The 25,213-nt window shown below is 37.4% G+C and overlaps 2 protein-coding genes across 3 annotated transcripts in view; one reads left to right on the forward strand and one right to left on the reverse strand.

The window, feature by feature from the left end:
* LOC146004708 (uncharacterized) lies at nucleotides 1–24,228 on the forward strand. 2 transcript variants are annotated; one of them, XM_083143661.1, is made up of 8 exons: nucleotides 1–173; nucleotides 7,186–7,356; nucleotides 9,310–9,495; nucleotides 14,062–14,226; nucleotides 17,415–17,486; nucleotides 18,637–18,714; nucleotides 20,673–20,726; nucleotides 23,714–24,228. In XM_083143661.1, the coding sequence occupies exons 1-8, from the start codon at nucleotides 110–112 to the stop codon at nucleotides 24,064–24,066; spliced, it is 1,143 nt and encodes a 380-aa protein (XP_082999787.1). In that variant the 5' UTR covers nucleotides 1–109; the 3' UTR covers nucleotides 24,067–24,228. The 2 variants fall into 2 exon arrangements, with proteins under 2 accessions (XP_082999787.1, XP_082999788.1); XM_083143662.1 differs by lacking the exon at nucleotides 7,186–7,356.
* The window catches only part of Strump (WASH complex subunit strump), a 107,857-nt gene that overhangs the window by 80,908 nt on the left and 1,736 nt on the right, over nucleotides 1–25,213 (reverse strand). The window lies entirely within an intron of this gene.

A 25,213-nucleotide genomic window follows, 5' to 3' on the forward strand; every position in this document is an offset into this window, starting at 1 on the left:
CCAAGTTCAGCTTGATAACGAGTGAATTGTTGACGAAATATCCAATGTGGAATTAAGCTTTTTTACTCTGAAGTGTGCTGTTTGCTTGACAGCGGTAGAATACGATTTGATGGATTTTTACAAGTTGGTTATTATTTTGGTCTTGACTTGTGTTTGTTCTCGAAGTTGGGCAGGTAAGTGAGGACAATGTCCAGTTAAACTATATTTTACTCATGGGCGTCACCCATTAGTTTAGTTTAGTTTAGTTTAGTTTAGTTTAGTTTAGTTTAGTTTATTGAACTGTATATACAAGTAATACATACACTTCAATGGCGTCACACATTTTTTTTTTTCTCAAAAGGGGCACAGTGCCCTTCAGTCATAGACACTTATAGTTTGCAGTTTGATATTATTATTTTAGGGGTGTGCGTGACCCCGAAAAGTCGGGGAAAAAATTTCCCGTCCATCCCGAGCAGTCGGGAAATGCCAAATACCTCTCTAGACGTTTTCCGCATTGTAAGTGTCTGAAACTCATAGGATATTGTTAAGTTTTTATTCCCGAAATGAAAATACAATCACTTAAGGTGAAAATGACGTGTACAATTCGTGATTTCCGGAGCTTCGGGAAATTTCGAACGTCGGGATTTAAAAAAAATCCCGTCCCAACCAAAAAAATTCTGTTCCCCACACTCCCTATTATTATTATAAAAATCATGAAATTGAATTGAAAATACATTGACAAGTTCAGACTTGAGTCCAGTCAGTGGCGAATCCAAAAGTTGCAGTTGGGAGTGGCTTAGGTGCGAGAATTGTTGACGAAATACCAAATTTGAAATTAAGCTTTCTTACTTTGATTTTCAAACTATCTTTCTTTCTTTCTTTGTTTCTCAATCGCTTGTTCTTTCTGTTCATCCATCGATTCAGGCCCGTAGCCAGGCAGGGGCCCTAGCACTGCCATCAGCCCCCCTTTACATTAGGTAAACTATTTTGCATAATTTCTTTGCAGTGAGGAGTGAAAATGTAGACAACTCACAACTTTAACGATAAATCCACAGAATATGAGCAGTATCTATTACATTCCCTCATTTTGTTTATGAGCAGAAGTAGCTGCAAGTATTTAGAATATTCTCTAGACTTCAGAAAGTTCTTTCATAGGGGAGCTTCTTTATCTGTACCTTCACTGTCCCTGTCGCAACCTCCCGTTTAGACAGAAATTTGTGACTTTGATGTCATCATGCAAGTTCCCTCCGCATCTGCGTCAAGGGGGTCAACAACAGCTCCCACGTTTTGGGAACGAAGGGGAGTTGAATTGCTTCGGCCGGGGGTGGAATATACTGTAGGCACTGTGATTAAATATTGTGCGTTATTTGTGTGTGATATACAGTACATATCTGTATCATCTAAAATAGTAAGGGATAATTTCAGTATCAGTCAATTAACACTTAAAGAGATGTTTTAAAAGATGTAGAAAAATGTAGTATTTGTGTAGTATATGATATTTATAAATGAATGAGCGCTCCCCCCCACACACACATAATTTACCTTCATTTAATATTTTTTTAAAAAATGGACTTGGTTTACAAAGCCCCCCTGAAAACCCGTGGGCCCTCCCTGGAGATCAATTCGAGCTACGGGCCTGCATTGATTCTCCCTCTCTTTGCATATAACCCTCCTTTGTTTTCTCTCTTATCTATACCTTCATTCTTTACTTCTTCCTCCGTTTCGGTATATCACTTTCTGTTTCCATGGGCGTATCTTGTCGGGGGCAAGGAGGGCCTCCCTGATGGCGCAGTGGTAGCGTCGTCGCCTTGTAATCAAGGGGTCCCGGGTTCGATACCCGGTGGAGGCTCATAGTGGTTCGGATCCAACTTTAAACTGTAGGTCCAGTCCCGATTACCCTTCCTGTGCATAAAGTGGACTTAAAACACCAAATCAATCAATCAATCGGGGGCAAGAGAGGTACCTGCGCTCCCAAGAAAACTTTTGTTAAAAAAAATCATTTGGTTCATTGTGCTTTTTTACATTGGAGCGTCTAGACCTCCTGGAAAAACTGACAAGCTTAACTTCCTCATAATGCAAGTGCCATCTAACGAGACTAATAAAACTAACAATAACTAATAATAAATACTGATTGCTGATTGATTCTACTTTCTTACCCAGAATGACAAACCATTTGACATATAAAGCTAGGGCCTCCCCAATGGCACAGTGGTAGCGTCGTCGCCTTGTAATCAAGGAGTCCCAGGTTCGATACCCGGTGGTGGCACATAACGGTTCGGATCCCACTTTGAACTGTAGGTCCAGTCCTGATTAGCCTTACTGTGCATAAAGTGGACTTAAAACACCAAATCAACCAACCAACGACATATAAAGCTACCACATTCAGTGCTTGAAGTGGAGGATACTATCCCTCACTCAAGAAAGTTTCCATAAAGCATCCTCCAGCAAGGATGATTTGAAGCATCCCCCACTTACTGCATTGTCTCCAAGCTGATCCATACAAACATCCTCCACCTATCCCCAAACTCTTATAAGCATCTCCCCCCTCCCCAACTATGAATTTCCACCTCAAGCATTGCAATTATAACAATTATTTTTAAATTATTATTATTAACTAACTCTCTAACCTTCTTAAACACAAAGATTTATGGCTGCAGCAACACAAGCCTCTCATCTGCCCCTATCCTCAGCAAGATCAATCCACTCTTTTCCATCCTTACCTTACCAATTTCATTTAGGCCCATCTTAACATTGTTCTTCACCTTGGCTTTCCTACATGTTTGTTACCATCAGGTTTCCTAACAAGAATCCTGTAAACATTATTTTATTTATTATTAATATTACTATTATTATTATTATTCCTGAGACACTTGGTTTGGAACCCCTCCCCCCTCGAAATATATATTTGTAGATATTCCAGATACGTGCCTGCAGTAGGTGAAACCAGTTTTAATGAAACCTTACTAGTAACTAAGTAACTAACTAACTCTCTAGCCTTCTTAAACCCGAAGGTTCATGGCTGCAGCAACACAGGCCTTCCCTCTGTCCCTATCTTGAGCAAGATCTATATACTCTTTTCCATCCCTACCGATTTCCTTTAGGTCTATATCAACGTTGTCCCTCCATCTTCGTCTTTGCCTTCCTACAGGGCTCTTACCATCAGGTTTCCCAACAAGAATCCTGTAAACCCTTCTTTCCTTTCGCATTCGTGCCACATGGCCTGCCCACCTAAGTCTTCTTGATTTAATTATTCTAATAATATCTGGACATGAATACAAATTATGTAGTTCTAAATTATGCAACCTTCTCCACTCACCTTACTAGTGAAAACTACAATTTAATCAGGTTTCTACTTGAAACTCCTATTTACTAACAGAACTATAGTTAAAACTAATTTTCATTACCATTCCAGGCTCAAAACATATTTATTGCTACAGTGTCTCCATTTTTCAGTTACTTTAAAGTGCTCTTTCTACCTCTTGGTAAATCGTGATGATGAGGATAAATAAAGAACTGATAAGATAAAACAGATGATGGTCCAACCACAGTACATCCATGTCTTAATCAAAGTTCAAACCTGCAGTGTTGCATGCTGTTGATTCTGTCATGGAGTGTGGCTTCTGCAGTGTTGTCCCTATAAATTTTGAAAGATTATATGAAGATGTGTAATTGGAAGAGGAGTACGACAAGGATGCTGCCTATCGCCTACTTTGTTTAATATCTATTTAGAAGATATAGTGAATAATTGTTGCCAGGGAACATGAGGTGTCAAATTGGAAGGAAGAAGAATAAACTGCATAAGATTTGCTGATGACATGGCATTATTCGCTGAGAATGAAATAACCATAAATAGTATGTTAGAAGAGTTAAACAGCAGCTGTGAGCAGCATGGGACGAAGATTAATGTAAAGAAGACAAAGGCAATGGTTATTGGACGGAAACCAAGGAATATTAATGTGAGTGAAAGAATCCAGCAAGTGGATAGCTTCAAGTACCTTGGATGCACTATAAGCAGTGACATGAGCTGCAAACAAGAAGTGAAAATGAGAATCGCAATAGCAAAAGAAGCTTTCAATAGAAGAAAAAATGTTTTTGGTGGACCCATGGACATAGGTCTAAGGAAGAGATTAGTGAAATGTTTCGTGTGGAGTGTAGCACTATATGGTGCAGAAATCTGGACGTTGAGAAGAAATGAAGAGAAACGACTCGAAGCTTTTGAAATGTGGACATGGCGAAAAATGGAGCGTGTAAAATGGACGGACAAGGTAAGAAACGAAGCCGTACAGAAAAGAGTTGGTGAAAAAAGATCTATACTGGAGACCATCAAGAAGAGGAAAAGAAACTGGTTAGGACACTGTCTAAGAAGAAACTGCCTGCTAAGAGATGCCTTGGAGGGAATGGTTGAAGGAAGAAAAGTCCGTGGAAGAAAGAGATATCAGCTTATGGATGATATTAAATTAACTGGGTCGTATGCTATTACGAAGCGTAAGGCGGAGAATAGGGAAAGCTGGAGATGGCAGTGAAAAACCTGCCAAGTACGCAGAAAACAATGAATGAATATGAAGATTTTTGGAAGGAAATTCTATTTATTAGTAGTGAATGCTACATTCTCCCTCCTGTATCTTCCCTTTTTCTGTACAGTATATTTAATTTCACCGATTGATTGATTAAATATAAAACTATGGGTGCATCAGCACTTAGGCTATTTTGCACCTGTCACATTATATGGGCTCCAGCCCCTTATCATAACTGTAATATCCCAAGACTAAATAGTATCATGGGCTAAAAGCTGAGGCTGTGAAGGGACACTCAGCACACACCAGGACAAAACACAGGACAGCACACACACAGCCCTACAGAGCATTTTACTGGCCATATGTCCAGACACCAGAGCCTCGTTAGTCTACAAAATTCAGTCCAGGGTGTACTACGTGGAAGTTTCACAGGATCAGCCTTTGGGTTGACAGCACTTAGTCCTAGTATGTTAATTTTAAGCAGCTTCTATAAGAAAGATGTGTCATCATTAGGGAGTGGAAGTTGATGACCTAAAAAATATAGGTATATGACCTATAGAAAAATGGAAAAAATGCAAAAAATGACCATTAAATTTGTAGTTTCAAGTTAAAAATTGAAATGAAAAGGAAATTAAACAAAATTCAATCTTGCTTTAAAAAAAGGCACCAAATGATACCACATGCACATTCAATTAAAATATGCAACGAGGATTTCCAATGGAAAAATCTTATCTTATATCTGAGTTTGCCCCTGCTCGTAAATTGCAATCCTGCGAGATATATATAGGTTCACCTTGGTGAAAAGACTTATGAATATTACCAAAATGAAAGAAGTGACAAAATATGACGAAACAATGCACCGAATATTGCGAAAAATGATGGAAAAATGTCGAAAATTGGGGAAAATGACCTAAAACCTGAAAATTGGCAAAAAATGCAAAAAAATTCAGTTTAAAATTACCTTTTTTGGGTTCTAGACGAAGTGTAATATTGTGTCTATTTAATGAGCATCGTGTCCAAGATATCAGAAAAAAGATGACATTTCATCAACTACCGCTCCCTAGTCATCATCATCCTTCGTCGTTTCCTGCCTCTGGCTGGGTCGGCATAGAAGTCCAGCCTCTCCATTTTTTTCTGATTTTCCACCACTCCTCTCTGTCCACGGTGTTCCAATCTTGTCCTCTTCTCCTAACATTCTCCACTATCAGCTCTTGCCACCTACATCTAGTGTGACTAGATGTGACTGCTTTCAAATTGACCACCTATACATAATTTCCTGTTTGAATCAGTGCTCGAAATGAGGAGGGATGCAGGAGAGATGGTATCCCCCAGCTAGCAAAATTTTCGCAAAGCATCCCGTCACAGGTCCGTAGCTAGAACTGGCCTCCAGGATGGGCTCACGGGTTATCGGGGGGGGGGGGGGGCGCTTTGTAAATGTCCATTGTTCAAAAGTTTAATACTCATAGTATTAATTGAAAGTAAATTTAGAAATATCATACAAATATTATAGCTTTTGCTATATCTTCTAAAACGTCTCTTGAACTGCTAATGACTGCTACTGACACCATCCCTTAATACACACTCCATACTATTTTTGATGATACAGATATTTATATCATACATGTTAAAATGTACAATATTCACTTCAATCATAGTGGCTACTGTATATTCCACGCCCAGCCAAAGCAACAAAACTTGAGATCTGTTGACATTTGACACAGGTGCAGAAGGAATGTGGATAATGACATCAAAGTCACAGATTTCTGTCAAACTAGAGGCTGCAACAGGAGCAGGGAAGGTATAGATCAAGAAGGCTCCCTATGAAAGAACTTTCTAAAGTCTAGAGAATATTCTAAACACTTGCCGCTGCTTAGATTTCTGCTCATAAACAAGATGAATGAACGAAGTTGTGAACAAAATAATATATGTCTACATTTTCACTCTTCACCTCAAACAAATTAGAATACAAAATAGTTTTACCTAATGTCAAGGGGGTTGGCAACCCTGTCATAGGCGGCTGAGCCCCCCCCCCCCCCCCTCCTGGCCCCTGGCTGGCTACGGGCCTGTCCCGTCACCATATTAAACCATAGTAGCATCCTCTCAGATAACAGCAAAGTAGACCAAACATCCTCCCAGTTAAAATTGTACACTTCAAGCACTGGTTAGAATGCTCTAACTTCGCAATTGGATAATATTAGAGATGGGAAATCTATACAGTAGACTCGCGATTATCCGAGCTAATTGGGATCAAGATTACTTCGGATACGGAAAAACTTGGTTAATGTGCTAATAGGCCGTAAATGACGAAACAACGCTTAAGGCTGTATAGTAATTATTTTTTACTAGTACAACATAAATGAGAAGATGACTTTTTCTGCTTAGAATAGGCCTACACAGACTTAAACACCACCATAACAATCGGATACACCGACAATGTAACAAACACGTGCACGGTGAGTTGACTCCATAAACAAACAAGGGGGGGGGGGGTGCATTATGAAGTGCGATGTTTTACAACCACTCCCTTGGTTAACCCGGAGGATCGGTTAATCGGGACTCGGTTAATCGCGAGTCTACTGTAATTAATAAAATGTCACTGCCATCCCAAGAAATAACTTGAGATAAATGCCATAATTATGCAGAATCCTTAATACAGTATTTTGATGATAATCGTTTGCATTTTTTTCCTCAGACAGAAACTGCAAACCACCTTACAGTCCTGGGAATATTAAAACTAATTTTTCAGAATCTTCTGCACCTGGTACCAAAATAACATACATTTGTGAAGGTTATGATGTGTTTGGTTATAAACAAAGAATTTGTCAGTCAAATGGTTTATGGACAGGTACTTATGCAATATGTGGTAAGTATAATTTATTTCTTTTTAAAATTTGACCGATATTTTCTTGTGCACTCAAGTACCAATTTTATAACAATACATATGACATTCAGCGAGCAACTTTCTCCTACAAATCATGCTCCAACAGCATATTTATGGCAAACAGATCAGAACCTGCATTAAAACATGGCAGGTAAGCATTGTGCGTATGATCTTTGCCAAGTGATTCAAGGTATGATTATCATGATCATCATTTGTATGAAGAATGTGTACACATAAAAAATCACAAATTTCTTGCTGTAAGAAGACTTCTTATATGCTTTCCTTAAGGCTCAGCTGGACCTATGGCCAACACAGAGGCAGTTTTTTTTAATTTTCCTCTCTTTTCGAAAAATAGTTACGAAAAACTGGATGTCTGGTAACCCTAATCATGTACCTATATGGTCCATTTTATTTTATAATGTGCCAGTGTGTCAAATTTCATAATTATTATGTACCTTGACATACAATTTGTGTATAATATATATGTAGATATGTCCCGCACTGTGGTTGCGCAGCTAAGGTATCATGCTTTAGGCTCCGGCTATGGGACGCATGCAGGTTCGAGTCTCCTGGGGGAAGCTAACAACTTTTCTCCTGAGATTTTGACCTGGGTATGGGACTGGTGGCCACGCACCATCGTGAGGAAATTGGGGAGCTACAAATGAGTAGCGTAACCCGGTCATAGAAAAGCTACAACAATGACTGATAGTTCATCGTGCTGACCACACGTCACCCTATAACTGGTTGGATGATCTTCCACCTTGGTAGGTAGTTGTTAAAATGTTCATATATTAATAAAAATATAAAAAATATATAAAAACCTAAATTACTTACGACCAGTGAGTATCATCCGTCGAAAATTGTGATGTTTTGGGGGTCTTACCGCCCCCTTCTTCAGGCTTTCCTTAGGCACGAATCACCACCATGCCGCGTCAAGTTGTATCAAACAATGTAGGTAGGCCCTGGACCTCACGGGCTGTTGCACCACAGGTTATTATTATTACATATACAGGGTGACCTGTAATTAGATGTATTCCCTGAATGGGGTAAAAGTAGAGACAATTTGCAATAAATTTGACCGTATGATACCCCGTCCGAAAATTAATAGTTTTCAAGATAATCGAATTTCTATTGTTTTTTTTTAAAATGACAATTTTCCACACAAAAAGATCAATTGAGAAAAAACAGCTCATTGTATGGCACATATTTCATCATTTTCTGATAGCTAACAAATAAGTGGTTCGTTGAAAAACGTTTGTCCCAAATAACAATCACATGTAAGTAACGGGTGGATCTAAACTTACAAGTGGTGGTAAAAAATGCACTCTTAGTTTACTTGGCAACATATTAATAACAAAAATGGTATGGCACGAAGCGTACAAATTACTTAAATTGCTTCCTTGTGTCATCTGCTATCCAACAAGGTACAAATGTTTCTAACATTCACATTTGTGTACAAGAAATAATACTTCATTCATCTTCATGTGAATGGAATCAATGAACAATACAATTAGAGAACATTACACGTCTTGCTCAAAGTGTGCACCTCCATTACGAATGCAGGCACGCAGGTTTTTACGGGCATTTGTCATTTTTTTAAAAAAACAATAGAAATTCGATTATCTCGAAAACTACTAATTTTCGGATGGGGTATCATATGGTCAAATTTATTGCAAATTGTCTCTACTTTAACCCCTTTCAGGGAATGCATCTAATTACAGGTCACCCTGTATATATGTAGACATCCTGTTAATTCATGTATTCAACATTATGAAGTCATGAACAAACATAAAAAAATAATTTATGGTCCAGACATACTTTGACCTCTTCTAGTCCACCTTCATTAAATTGCATTCTAATTTTGACAAAGTTAGTTATACATGTAGAAAATACAACTGACCTGAAGCATAAAATAAATTATTTTTACCTTTACAGCACACACAATAACAAAAGATGATGATCATGTCATTATAGAAAGTTATAAAAATAATTACATAAACCGTAACATAGCATCCCTGCACAAGTGTCAAGAACTTAAGTATGCCATAATAGCCATCAAATTGTCAAGAAATTTCAGTATTAATGGAGTTGAAGTGGACCTGTCGTCAACAGAGGGACTTGGTAAGTATCAAGGTTATTAGAAGTATAGGTAAGTATGGTGGAAAGTTGTGGAGTAATACAATAGTTCTTAAAAATGTCAGTGAATCTTGGTAAGTGAAAAAAATGGGGGAAAATGCATGGTCAAAATCTCCTGGAAGGCAATCCTTATAATTATGACTATGTTCTTGTGATTTTGATGTGGATAAGTTTGTATCATTTATCCATGAAAAATAGGCATAATTTTAATTTGGAGGGACTGGAAATGGTTCTTTTAGTATTGTATTCATATTGCATTTTTCATATATTAAATCCTGATATAAGAATTCCTTCATGTTTGCTTGAATATCTGGTGACGATCAGAAATGCAAGAACTGAAAATTACCTGCAATTATTCTTTTAAAAAATATTAACTGCACATTCTACACAAATAATGTACTTTTCTTACATTTTAAAGTTCAGAAATGTTACATATTTTTTATATATAAAAAATACACACAGAGTGAGCCAGGAAAACGTAGTCCCAGACAAAGAGCAAGTGGATAATATATAACTAGTACTTACTATCATCATTATTACAGTTAATACAATAATTGTTTTTTTGGGGGGGGGTTAACATACCTGTCATAGTAGGTGCTGGAAATGATCCCCGTTAAATTAACAGTACTGTAAACACCGGCATGAGATAGTGTGGAGCTGAGCTACTTATTCGGAGCCAACCCTGTATAACATATATGAGTCATTCCATGCCAAATCAACACAGATATGTGCAATTTTTAACCTGACCATCTCCGATTTTCATGAAATTTGGGGAGTTGAAACTATGCATGGAACTTAGTAACTATGAAAATTTTTAGTCTCGTGCGTCTTGTAATTGTTAAATTATTCAAGGTCAAAGTTAGCAGAAATTGCCCTTTTTGAGCCCGCTTAGCTATACTAAATCTGCTGTAACTCCGACACTATTTTGCCTAGGAAGCTCAAATAAAGCTTATTGTACAGGGAATTGAACAAGCTTTCCAGTGATATATAACAAGCTTACCTTTGGATAAAAATATAATTTTTTCACGTGACCTTGACTTTTGACCTTGAATATCTCAAAACATGTCATCACCAAAAATCGTGAAAAAAATATATTTGGTCCCTCATACCATACTATAAAACATACCAAAAAATCATTCTGGGACTGAAATGGGATCAGAAGATACAAAATAATATGTGTAACTATGTGACTGATAAAAGCCCCATTACATGAACTATGAAGAGTCAAATGTCCCTTAACACCCCCTACAAAATGTGAATTAGTTATCCTGGGTATAATTGGTCATAAAAGAAATAGGTTAGGCACAGGGAGATCCCTAGTCGTGTGTGTCAAGCGCAGGTCCGGCATATTGTTGACTGCCATATTGAATTCAACGCAAAAATTTCAAAGGAAAGGGTGTGATGTGATATATCAAATCAGGCGAGAATTTCACGAGAAATGAAGTGACGAAGGATTTTCAAACATATATTTAACTAGCAAAAATTTATTACTGCATGCTTATAACCATTTTCTCCTTTTCGAGGTGTTAAAAACAAAGCATTGGAATGCTCCTAACATGTTAGGAACTCATCGAGATCACGCTGACATCTTGGGAAAGAAAGAAGTATACGCACCATTGCATATGATTTTAATCAGCTACATTCACCAAATAGTTGAATAGTGAAGAATATTGGGAAAAGTATCTCAAACAATTACGTGACACTTCCTTTGGAATGAAAAATTCTTCAGTGACGAGGCAAATTTTAATGTTCTCGGTGAAGTTAATAAAAATAATATGCAATACCCAGAGGCGTGGCGTGTATGTAGCCGGTGTTACCGCGGGTAACAGCAAAATGTAAAGAATTAAAAAGTTGTTTCAATAAAATGACAACATTGTTAAATACGTTAATGAACATCGTTCCCGTCGAGTAGATATTGCCTAGGACATTTTTTCTGCAGCCGACAGAAGCGAAGAGGGAGGCCGTTCCGCTACCCTGAAGAGGCAACAAGGGAGAAGAGGGCGCCAATGCAAGGAAAGAGCGGGGAAGGACTTTATGGGGTTATTCATATGCCTGTTAAGGGGCCCTGTTGCCGGTCAGACCTACCGGGGCAGCCAGTGTTGTCACATCGGATTGGCAGAAAAGAGCTAAATCCATCCTAAAATAGGAATACAATTTCTGTGAAGCAACTAGAGGTAGACTGCAAAGCCAAGGCTGGATTAAACTACAACTGAGACCAGTTAGGTAATAGATGAAAATATAGTTCCTTGGTGTGATTCGTGATTTGGACAAACCTTGCTCCAAAATCCTAAGTTGGCAACAGTAGTACGTACAGCTGCGCTTCCCTTCCACGAAGGAGCGGAGTTCTGTCGTCTGCTCAGTGCTCACCACATAAACGTCAAACTGACCCGAGAAAATTGTGGTTCTTCTTCTTCCCCTTCGCAGCTCATTTCAAAGAAACGGAGACAGATGAAGAATTGACAAGGGTCTACCACTATTCACTGGATTTTCGTGTTAACTGTCTCGTGAGTGGTAGTTCTTTCTGGGAGTGTTTGTGGCTAAATCACTGTGCTGATTGCAAAACAAAACGAAATGAACAAAAATCTAGCTCGACGACATGTTTTCTTTACCGAAATGGGGGGGGGGGGGGTGTAATAACGTCTAGCAGGCATAATTGTCGTACTGATTGATAGCCGGTAACACTTTTTAAAAGTCACGCCACGCCACTGGCAATACCTGTGATTTGCTCAGTCGAATGGTTGTTGCTGGTAAGCTAATTATGTGGTATAATGTATGACGAATGGAAATGGTTGGTCCATATTTAACAACGGAACCTTAAATGGTGAGGGCTTCTTGGATTTGTTAAGTGAACAGGTTTTTTCACCCTTGCTTACGGGATATGGCACTTTTCTAGAGTTTTGAAACAGGACAGAGTGTGACCACACTATGTGGACATTTTCGCAATTTCTTCATGGTAATTTTCTAGGTAGATTGATGGGCACACGGGGATCTATTAAAAGGCCTGCACATTCGCCAGATCTAACATCTTAGGACTTTTACCTTCAGAAACATTTGAAGAGAATGGTGCATGCACTAAAAGTCCCTGATATTGACCATGTGAGAGAAGGCATAGTTGCTGCTTGCGATGTTGTTGCACATGCTACATTACCAAATGTTCTATGCAAGTGTGAGAGACGTCAACGAGTGTGCTCACAGGAACATTGACAACATTATAATGTGCATATATCGTAAGTGAAAGATATGTGTATAACTTTTTGCTGGCGTAAGATACGTTGGATAAACCTTCGTCACTTCATTTCTCGTGAAATTCTAGCCTGATTTGATATATCACATCACACCCTTTCCTTTGAAATTTTTGCGTTGAATTCAATATGGCAGTCAACAATATGCCGGACCTGCGCTTGACACACACGACTAGGGATCTCCCTGTGCCTAACCTATTTCTTTTATGACCAATTATACCCAGGATAACTCCTTCACATTTTGTAGGGGGTGTTAAGGGACATTTGACTCTTCATAGTTCATGTAATGGGGCTTTTATCAGTCACATAGTTACACATATTATTTTGTATCTTCTGATCCCATTTCAGTCCCAGAATGATTTTTTGGTATGTTTTATAGTATGGTATGAGGGACCAAATATATTTTTTTCACGATTTTTGGTGATGACATGTTTTGAGATATTCAAGGTCAAAAGTCAAGGTCACGTGACAAAATTATATTTTTATCTAAAGGTATGCTTGTTGTATATCACTGGAAAGTTTGTTCAATTCCCTGTACAATAAGCTTTATTTGAGCTTCCTAGGCAAAATAGGGGCGGAGTTACAGCAGATTTAGTATAGCTAAGCGGGCTCAAAAAGGGCAATTTCTGCTAACTTTGACCTTGAATAATTTAACAATTACAAGACGCACGAAACTAAAAATTTTTATACTTACTAAGTTCCATGCATAGTTTCAACTCCCTAAATTTCATGAAAATCGGAGATGGTCAGGTCAAAGGCTGTGTTGATTTCGCATGGAATGACTCATATATGATTATTCAATTCAGGGATTGAAATTGTGGATAATATTGCTATTGTTAAATGAATTTATTTATTTCACTTTACGAAATTACTATTGATTTGTTAGGCCTAGACTAGGGGAAATTAGGGGGGGCGGATACAGTCCCACTTCTGCAGCTTCAAAGATGAAAATTTGGCTCATAAAAACAAGTATGGAATGTGGTTAAAATATAAAATGTACTAATCATCTGACATAATTTGGCCTAAACATTTTAACTTTTCTTTTTTTCCTTATTTTACATTGCTTTTCTATTCCTCTAAGGTTGATGATGTGGATACTCTGCTCTCAAAAGGAGAAAAAAGCGACGATGGGACTCAATACGCTGACCGTGCATCACCCAATAATGATAAAAACACTCTGGCAGGTCTTGGCTCATAGAGGGTTGTTGCACCGTAGAGTTTAGGTTAGGTCTTTCTTTATGTTTTCACATCAAATTATTGATTATGCTTGTTTGTATGTACTAATGGAATTTGTTATTATTTTTACCAGGAATTGGGGTTGTGAACCACAGGTCTAAAATAATAATAGTAGGTACTGTAAGAACACTAGTACTTGAGGAGCCTCTTGAATCCGATACACTACATATAACTGTCAACCCATCTAGCAAAGAATCACACTTATGTTTGAGGAGTTTGAAAGTTTTCAGCTACACAGGTAGGTATTTTAGTGGAAATGATACGCAATGTTCTCTTCATGGTTAAATGCATTTAAACTCAGATAGTAAGCTTGATTATAACTTGTCAAAGCAAGTTTGATATGGCAAGCTTGATGCAAGTTCGACGTAAGTGTTATTCAGCAAGTGAGTTTTTAGTCAAAAGCTTACAGCTAGTTGTGACAAGCATGATGCAGGCTTGCCTTGGCAAGTTTGCTGCAACTTTGACTTATGGTAACTAGATAGCTGCATGCAAGTTTGCTTCAGACTTGCAGCAAGTTTGCTGTGCTATCTGGGAAGTATTATGTAGGTAAAACTTCATATTTCCACATTGCTGTTTCTTTTTTTTGTTCCCTAATTAATTCTGAAGTAAAGATGCCTTCATTAACTGCGGCATCTCTGTCCTATATGGCACAACCTTTGTTAATGAAAGCAGTGGTGCTGAAATTAATCATACAGCAATCGGCAGCAGGGAAATACAAAACTTTGCCGACACCTGCTTTTCCTGATAAAGTACATGCTATCATACAAAGCAACATATTGCAAGCAATGTGTTAATTGCTAACACTTCTAGTAACTGCAATAGTATTACATCAAAGAAACTATGCCATTAATTCTTGAAGTTTTCCTGGTGGCGAATGATGAAGAGATTTTCTTGGGATATCAGCCAGGTGATTTCCGGATAGACTTCTGAGCTTTCGAGAACTAACGTCACTCTCATCTTCAATCAATCCCTGAAGGTGAGAGTAATGTTAGCCTCAAAGGCTCGGAAGCTTATTTGGAAATCACCTGGTTGATATCCTGAGAAAATCACTTCATATACCATTAATTGTAATAGTAGTGCATTACTTTTTAAAAGTGTTACTTTCTTAGTGTTACATGGTTAAATTCAAAAGTGGTCAATTTACAAAACCGAGACCGATTTCTTGCAAATGAAGAATGGAGGCTTTCCTCTTCTCAGTTGCATTCAGTGTGTAGGATTATTTCCAAGTCGCTATGCCCCCCCTCTTTCTCATTAAGATTCTTTGATTGCTCACTGCCACTGTAACAAAAGTATTTTCTGTTCTCGCAGTGGAAACTTGAAGAAAAGGCCATCTTTCCAGGTGGTTGCCTGCTTGGGCTGAAAGTCATAAGCTTCAGGAGAACCTCCCCTGGCCCAGTGTAATTGACATCATGGCCTGTTACTGGGTTGCAGCCTGGTGCTGAGAAACGCTGATCTACGCAACCAGCAAGAGCCAAAGGTGTTGCTTTCAGAGTGAAGTAATGAGCCTCCCACATCACATAGTGATAACCAAACGGTTCCAGGTTCAATCCTGAGTGGAACCACATAGTGGTTGTGAACCCCATTCAAACTGTAGGCAGAGTTCTGATTGACCAACACTGTTACTTGTCAGAGTACAGTAACGGCAATGGCGACATGTTACTTTCCAAAGTAAAGTAACTCGTAACTAACTCTGCTATTGCATCAAAGATATTTGCAAATTATTGTGTTGCAGTGATTCACAAGTGGACGATATAATGATAACCTGTGGTGTAACAGCCCTCAGTGCCTACCTACTGACAGCTGGCCTCACTCCCATTAGAGGTGGGTGATCATTGAACCAGTTACGGGGTGACATGTGGTCAGGAACCCCCAGTTGTTGTTGTAGGTTTTCGATGACTGGGTTATGCTACTCATTCATAGCTCCCCAATTTCCTCTCGATGGTGGTTGGCCACTGGTCCCAAACACAGGCTGAAATCTCAGGAAAAGTTATTACTTGGGTCGTTCGGAAATGAATTGGACTGGCAACACTGCATTGTTGCAAATAACATCTGTCAAACGAACTTTGTTTTGCTTAACGGTCAGACATAGTTCTACATTCCATCACAAGATGGATCTGCTAGCGCAACTACCAGAGAATTGCTGACTCATAACGTGAAAGGGTGTGAGTGAATACGTGGACAAGCTACGAAATGGAAGGTGATTTTCGTGGTCAGAGGTGGACTACATGGTTCCTGTTTAAAGAGGGTGTTTCGGCATCCGAAATTTATAGCCGACTTGTGCCCGTTTGTGGTGGGTCAGCACCTTCACGGAGTACAGTGTTTCAGTGGGTTCAAAATTTCAAAAGGGGAAACGAAAGTGTGGACAAAGGTGTAAGCAGTGGTCGCCCAAGGTCAACGCGTACCCCAGCAGCACATGCGAGTGCTCTTTGTTGGTGTCCTTTCATCCAATAAATATAATCACCACTCATCCACCTCATCCCAAAAGTGACAGAAAAGGGACGTCAAATAACAAAAAAATGCAAAATACAAATGCCTCTAGAAATATATTTGGGGGGAGGGTCCGAACCAGATGTCCCAAAATAATAATTTTTAAATTAAAATAATTATATTAAATTAATTAAAAAATTCAAATTAATTGATATATTTTTATTACATGAATATATTGAAAGACAGTATAAGAATTGTGATACAACAGCATGTATTCATTATCTAGCTTACGTATGGTTAAGGTGGGCAAAATTTTTAAAAGAACACTACCTCTGGCAAGGAAATTAATGTCAAATAGGTAAAGAATTGAATATTTATTGAATATCAAAAAAGGATGTTAGCCCCAGTTGTCGAAAAGTAAAGTTCCTGGTAATATTTTATGCATATTATTATAAGTAGTAATTACTATTATTCAAAGTTGTATGGTCCCAATCTAATCCTTGCCTTACAATTTGTGGATTTAAATAGCCCTCGATTAAACAACAAGTGTATTTTCATTATTTAATTTTCATTATTTATTATTTCATTTTTTACTTAGTAAGTCTTTGGGGGCAGGGTGGACCCCTTGGACCCCCTAAATACGTCCTTGGCCTCATACTAAAATATTCCTAATCTGTACTTTCAGACAAACCTCTTTATTATGTGATATTTTAGTTTGAATCCAGAGAGCCATTTTACATTTTGCATGTAAGAGAATTTCAATAATTCAAACTTTGTATTGTTATGTGGTGAAACTTGTTTGTTTGATTGTTTGACTTGCCGTCTAAGTCTACTTTATGCATGTATAGGCTAATTGGGACTGGACCTGCAGTTTAAAGTGGGATTCCAACCACTAAACCATGTGTCTTCACCAGGTATTATGTGGTGAAACTGGTGTTAAAATTTAAACTAATTCAACACTCATTACCTCATTTCTAATCACTGTCTTGTATACTTCAGACCGCTTGGATCAAGGATTAACTCAAACCGATGAAGAAGATGAATTCGACATTGACTTTCGTTTGGACATTGGTAAGAAACCTCACCACTATTGACTAATTTGACTTATGTACAAAAATTCAAAATCAATACAGAAATGAATTTGATTTTTGTTAGAAATGAAGTGGAAAACATCAGAGCACTGCTCAAGTATCAGTATTGAGCATCGAGAATATAAAACTACATTAATTACTTAAGAAAGAGAAATTTGCAATACAATGAAATTACGTGTTTGACAGATATGAGCAGTCAAGGCCATAATAATTATGATAAGTATCAATGGAGTGTCAATATGTGAGCTACTGTATATAATTCTCAAAAGTATATTTAAAAAATGATTGGGAATGGCTATGCCAGGTTAATGTGACCAGGAGAGAGAAAGTTGGTGAGAATTGTATGATATATGAATACATAAATATATATATGCATGTACCAAAAGATTGGTCATTCATTCCCTCACCATTTTTAAAGTATATTAAATGCAGGAAAAGATGACACCACATATTTTCTGACACAACATTTTTTTTCAGTAGTTCATTTTATAATTTAACATATTTTTGTGTATCTAGCAATCTTTATTTTAGGAAATTTGAATCAAAGTTAGGTTCTAATTGCCATCAACTTCTTCATACTCTCCTGATCATAGTGCTACATATAAAGATCACTTTAAAGGTAAAAGTGCTTCTAGATTCCTCTATATTAATCAAAAACATATAATAGTGAGGACAGTGTTTTAAGGGGAGTGGTTCAGTGGAATTTCCTCTTCTTGATGCTGCATCCCCATCTTCGTTTGTAACCTTCATGTTTCAAAAGGTATTATTAGAGTTCCCCACCCACTGCAAATATTGATTCACCAATTGTTTAATGTTGCCAAAACTATTTTCTATGATAGATATTTAGACAACGGGAAAAGTAAACCATATGAAGATTCACTTGAATGTTACAGGATGTATTCTAAAGAATATTTTTTCATAATTTGGTAGTATCCTAAAGCTTTTACGAAAAAGATAAATTCTTGTAAAAAGTCTTTACTGACACAGGCTGAAGATCAAGTAGCACATTGAAGTGCATCAATTGGATGCGTACATTATGCCAAAGGTATACAAAAGAGTACATTTTCGCATACAATGTAAGTTAGTACGATGCATCAACAATATCCTATTTATTCTGCCTTTCTTATTAGATGAAATGTCTACAACTGCCATAGACATCACTGTCACTGAAGTACAAGCAACAACTGAGTTACCTGTCATATCTAATAGTAAGTACTGCATTTTCTGCCTGTTCTATTACTGGTCAATTTTTGTCTGTATGACTGTTTTCTCCTGAGATTCATCAGATACTTCAATTCATTTGTGTGTTACACTTAACCAGTGATCGATTGCACTTGCTTGAATCACACCATATGGGTGAGCTTCATTTCAGGGATATTTCACCGCATTTTCTTCATTTCAAATTAAAAGTTTATTATATCCCTTGTTCTTTATTACATTTTTGTTACAAAATGCTTATTTGTTTCCAAACAGTATAATAAATCGTCAAAGCAAACAACTATAACAAAAATCTCATGTTCCTCAAAGCTGCCCTAAACAGCTCTGGGGCAGTTCCATCTTTGATTGATTGATACTGATATTGTTGGAGTGTTGCACAACGACCATTAATTTTACAACAAAATTTCATACTTTTTGTTAGTATATTTTTTCATTTGTTTCCCTATTAAATAAAGTGAACATAAACAAACAAGTTTGCCCTTCATTGCTTCACAAAGCAAATTCCATTATGATCTGTTAAAAAAAGGAGGCAACATGCAAGATTTCACAGTGTATGAGCTGACGCACAGGTACGCGTTGCAAAGCCGGAGCAACGGCCTGATCTCTACAGCGAGGAGTATTGGAGTGAAGTTCAACGCTGTTCTTCCTATCCCCTGCTTCAGTCGGCTTGGTCGTTGCAATGGGTTTACAACACAGCAAAGTCAGGCGACCTGTTTCGGATCCCCCGGCAGGTGAGGGAAGAAGAGGACGGACCAACAACAAACACTTCATTGCTAATTCTTTCATACACTGTTAGAGAGCAGCAACCAAGTTCTCACTGTTCTGTGTCGTAAGAGCAACAGACAAAATATCCACGTTAAGCAAAGAGAAATATTTTATTTTGGGGAGAATCTTAACCTAATTTAAATTATGCTTGAAATGTCAAACTGGCCCGAATGTGTGGTTCTTCTTCCCCTTTCCACCTCTTTGGAAAGAAACAGAGATGATTGACAAGGTTCGACTACTATTCACTAAATTTTCACGGTAACTCTCTCATGAGTGGTAGTTCTTTCTAGGAGTGATTGTGGCTAAATAAATCATTGAGTGGATTGAAAAAAAAACAAAGAAAGAAATGAACAAGAATCCAGATCAAAGGCATGTTGTTTTTTTTGGGGGGGGGGAAGGGTAGGGTGGAGATAATAACGTCTGATGACCGGTAACACTTTTGAAAAAGTCACGCCACGCCACTGGTGCCCTCCTTTATTTTTTTTCTACTTGTAATTAAAAATATACATTTACTCAATCTGCTAAGAAATGGAAATTAGGTTATCCAATTTTCATAAATTATGCTTTATTATTCAATGTATTTATTAATAGATACAGTAAACAAATATCTGTGCAAGTTGCTTCTGGTGCATTTTAAAATTAACTCCAAATTTAACATTTGTGGTTTACAATATTAACAACATGTCTTTCAACATTGCTTTATCTTATCTATTTCAGCGTTTATATAAGCAATATCATACATGAATTTGTTAATTATTTTAGACATAAATTATTAAAATTAAAGTACAAATTTTTGCATTACATGTTGTGTAAATGAAACAATGATTGTTTTGTTTCTATTTGAAGGGCTCGGGTGTAAAACATGGTAAGTGACATTTTAGTAATTTCTGAGTTCATCAAGAAAAAAGGTTATTAGAAGCTGTACTGTAGATAAATTGTTTTCTTGTTGTGTTTACCAATTTCAGAAGGCTTCACTGAGTCCAATCCAAATTGTATGACATGTCAATTTCACTCGAAAATCGAAGGATGGCACATGTTACTATGTAACTCAAAAATAACCAAAATGTCACCATGTTTTACACCCAAACCCTCAATTTATTTTGTGTTAATTGTCTTGTAAATGATAAATAATTTAATATACAAATTATACTTCAGATTTTTTTAATTATTATTATTATTATAGATTCCTCTGCTCACACTGATGATATTCCAGAAGAACATGGATTAACACCTGGAGGTAAGAAAACCAGTGGCGAAGCATGCTGTCTCTGGAAGGGTAGGCACAGGATGGAGCAGGGATGGTGGGGGAGCTGTGAATTTTTTAAAAAGTAGTATGTTAAAATATAGTCCCTAGGAAATAAAAGATAACATATTGCCTGAATCTCATCTACTGCTGTTCAAAAAAGTTGGGATAGAGATTGTAAAGGATAATGTAGTGGTTAACGATCTCACCTTATAATCAAGAAGTAGAAGGTTCGATTCCCCCTGGAGGCATTGGTTCAGATTCTACCGATTCTCAATTAGAAGTCTGAGAATAAAGGCGCTTCTGTCTCGAAGGTCAGAAAACAGTGACGATGGGACTCGATGCTCTGACCATGCGTCATCCAATGAAAAAGCCGTTCTGCCAGGCCCTAGCCTGTTACTTCATATTTGCTACTTCAATAACAGTCTCGTAAATGTTTCTCACATTAAAGAAATTGATCACTTGATCGTTACTTGGCATTTATTTCTTTTCAATGCTGACCTCCATGGCTGATTGGTAATAACAGCATGCTACGACAAACACCTCAGGTTCGAATTCCCGCCTGGTCATAGGTGTTCTTTGTGAGTGTCCCTTTGTCAATGTCATCATATCATCGCTCATCCTCATCTTCCCAATTAGCCAAAAATTGCAGAAAGCCAGATAAAATTAACTAAATCTATCAATCAATTATTTCTTTTTAACTTTTGTATGCATTTAATTTTTCTTCAACACGCGACTTTTATTTAAAATTATAATACGATTTAGAAAATGATGAAATGATAAATGAGAACACTGATACCTTTCTGTGTAACACACCGACCAGAAAATTTCAGAAACATTGAATTTCTGAATACATTTGCACTGTACTTTGCCCCCTTTTAAAAGTAGCGCATTTTCAGTTATGTCATTAATCATAAAAGAAAATTTCGCCTCAATATCCCTTTCCTCAAAGTAATAATTTTAAAATAATTTCCCACTCTGAATCGAGATTGGTGTGGGGCACATCCAGCAGCTAACACTTTGCGAAAAGCGGTTCCTCAAAAAAAGTTGAAAACACCAAACTTAACACTGATAACCAACTTAAATGTATTACTTGCAGTTAGAATTCTAAAAATGCCTACGTTGATAGGTTACGTGGCCAAGTTTGGAGGTGTTAGCAACACACTTGTCGCGACGTGTTAGCAGCTGGGTGTGCCCTGCTCCCAGCACACTCTGAATCTTCCATGGAAACGCTGCTTCAACAAGCTCTGTGTGTCTACTGCTTGCTTTGTCACACACTCGTACACGATCGGCACTCTTTGGAAGTCTGAGGCCAGTCTCACCATTTACGTTACAGGCGAATGTGCCCCTGAAATTATATTTTCCTGCATGAATCACATAAGTTCTTATGGGACCAGCAGGCAGGGTTGGAAACTTGCGATAATTATCGGAAGACCTTCAATTTCAGTTTTCTTTTATTAAGCGTCATTTAATGAAATTATAAGTAGTAAAATAATACGTAATAGACAAATATATTAGGGTAGGCCTGTCTCCAGGCCTCTTAGGATGCTTCGCCACTGAAGGGAACTACAATCATAAGCTGTTTTGATCTCTTTATTTGGCCAAATTTCTATGAGAATCAATACTGGGACTCCTTCATTACAAGTGATCAACATTAGATGCTCTGCTTTCAAAGACACCCTTAACTATCAAAATACGATATCACAAAAGTCTGAAAGTGAAATGTGCATACCTGAATGTCAGTCTATGAGTAAACCAAGATTTGATAATGTACCCAGGAGGGTGAGAATTTGTTCTTCCAAATTAGCTAATATTGTAATAATATATTATTATCAGTAGCATGCTCAGGATTTTCCAGGAGGGTTTGGGGGGGGGAGGTTATGTATACATTTTTTAGTAGTCAGTCCTCATTTTCCCATCTTTTCCTGCCTCTTACATTCTTTTTTATTTTAAATACTGGGCCAAAGTGGGGGCTATGACCCCACCAACCACCATTGGGCATGCCATTGATTAGTATTGAACAGTCACGTATTAATGCTCCAAATGCTCATCTGTTTTAATTATGTTTTATACTATATTTAATTTTATTCTTTTTGTGTATTTTTTATGTTGCTTTTCTCCCATTTTGGCTAATTGCAATGACGAGGATGAGTAATTAAAAGATGAAAGTGAGAAATGGACACTCACAAAGAACAAGTATGACCCAGGCTGGGATTCAAACCTAGAAACTGCAGTGGGGAGATAAAAAAAACAACTATTTCACAGCCCCTGATGGACCTTGGCTTCTCACAATGATAGTCCATTCTTTTCTATCTTCTGCTCTACTTCTCCACCATCTTACTCCGGTCCTCCTAAGGTCTTCCTCAACATCCTCCAACCATCTTTTCCTTGGCCTTCCTCTTCATCTTCTCCCTCCTGGTCTCCCTTTATAGACCTTCCTAACGCTCTGTCTTCGGGCATTCTTTGAGCTGAGCTATATTTAATTTGATGTTACTCAGGTATCATTTCTTATTATACACTTAAAAAGATGAATGGATTATCCTTATGTAATGTCCATTGCAAGTGTTGGGAAATCTTGGGAGTGTCTGAATTGAACACGACTAAAAAAGACAGTCCCACTCCTCTCATGAAATCAAAATTCCTCATTGGCTTGGTTTCGATTCATTTGGTTTATTCTCCTTCTCCTTTCTGCCACTTTTCGCTAATCGCAAAGACGAGAATCAGTAATGATATGATGAAATTGATGAAGTAGCACACACAAAGAACAACCATGCCCAGGCTCGGTTTCAAACCTGGGACTCCAGGCATCGTAGCATGGTGCGCTAACCAATCCGTCAGTGAGGTCGGCATTGGCATGGTATAAATCCCAATTTAGATACTTTTCACGAGTCCTTTGGCTATTTGGGGAAATATAAGTTCTATTATTTTGACCGAAAAGTGTACCAAAAAAATATTAATTTTTAAAAATTGTATATTTTCAGTTTTGGTTGCAATTATAATTGGCATAATTCTTATACTCCTTATAATTATAATTGTTGTGTTGGTGTACATGAAAAGACGGAGGAACATAGTGCCACCAGCCAGTGATGGAAATAACCCAAAAGATAGTATATACTATGTTGATTACAAAAAGATGCAAGATGACCTGTATCGCCAGACATTGAACTGTTACGACTATCCAGTAGTTACGATGCATTCAACTGTTCCAGCACCTGAACAAGTAGAGTATGAAGAAGGAGAACACACATATGAAGTTCTAGAGAACCCAGAAGCCAGTGTGTCAGTTGATGAAGGAGATGGGCTAGTAGTAAATGAATTATATAGCCAGGTGTGATAATGACTATTCGGAAAATGGAAATGCAAATGCTAGGTGCCTTTTGGCATATTAATCCAGATTTAAATTCTCTATGTTTCCACAGAAAAATTGGATTGATAAGCTTAGATTGTTCACATTAATCAAAGCCTAGAATTTCAAAAATCAATTAAGTTATTTAAAAGCTACATTTTTAACCACTGTCTGTATTCTGGCACTAAACCTGTATTTGTCTGGAAATGGAAATAAAATCTGATATTACTTTATGGTCATTGTTAATTCATTGTATAAATTGTCTACTAATGGTCATTCTTTTTTAAAAATGCAGGAAAAGGTGGTTAAACATAGGGCTGACTGTTACAATACGCATAATGCTATGTGAAGGAATTACTGATCTTGTTGAACTTCTTTCCATAAATTAATAATCTGCATTTAAATATGAGAACAACATGCATTATTTTGTGCTTGCTGGCAGTGGAGAACTTTCGGAAAACATTGGATGGGCTGAACTCAAGGATTTGTGCAAAAAATATATGTTTCATAAGCAAGCTGAGGATTTGCTCTAAAATGCCTTTTTTGTTGTTCCTTGTATAGAAAATGTAGCCTTTATGCATGAAAACTCTTTCAGGCCATTTACAAATTTAAGTTTTTGCTTTTGCCTTTTTTAGTCATAAGTGTCTATTTCAAATATACTGGTTTTTGAATGCCTAATCTGTGAAAATGAAAAATTTGTCAATGTTCATCAATTTTAATGCCTATTTTTATTTTTTGGTGCTTATTTGTCTGCCTGGTTTCAGAGTTTTATTGCCTATCAATCCTCATCCTGATTTTAAGCCTTTATCCACCCTCACTTTCCTAAAAACAATGTGACCACGGATAATACAGGACACTGAAAAGTATAATGTTTGAGATGTAACAAATTATTAAGAAATATTTTGATAACAGTCAGAAATTATCGTATTTACACGTGTATAGTGCGCATGCTTGTGTAATGCGCACTCTGGTTTTGGATAGGTAAATTATATCTCGTATATAATGCGCAGTAAAATCCAGTTTCAAGAAATGGCTTTCTTAGTTGTAGGTTGTAAATCTGTTGCTATGCTGATCAAGAGTGAATGATGTCATACCTGTTCAATTGCTCATTGCTTCTTTTTCAAAGTACATGCTT

The sequence above is a fragment of the Lepisma saccharinum genome, chromosome 22 (assembly GCF_977018435.1).
Source record: "Lepisma saccharinum chromosome 22, izLepSacc3.1, whole genome shotgun sequence".
NCBI lineage: Eukaryota > Metazoa > Arthropoda > Insecta > Zygentoma > Lepismatidae > Lepisma > Lepisma saccharinum.

Excerpts from the sequence above, each read along its gene's own strand:
- LOC146004708 (XM_083143661.1), top strand. The coding sequence starts at position 110 with ATGGATTTTTACAAGTTGGTTATTATTTTGGTCTTGACTTGTGTTTGT. Across the intron at positions 174-7,185 it reads TTGTTCTCGAAGTTGGGCAG|ACAGAAACTGCAAACCACCT; the intron begins GTAAGTGAGGAC and ends TTTTTTCCTCAG. Across the intron at positions 18,715-20,672 it reads GTTACCTGTCATATCTAATA|ATTCCTCTGCTCACACTGAT; the intron begins GTAAGTACTGCA and ends TTATTATTATAG.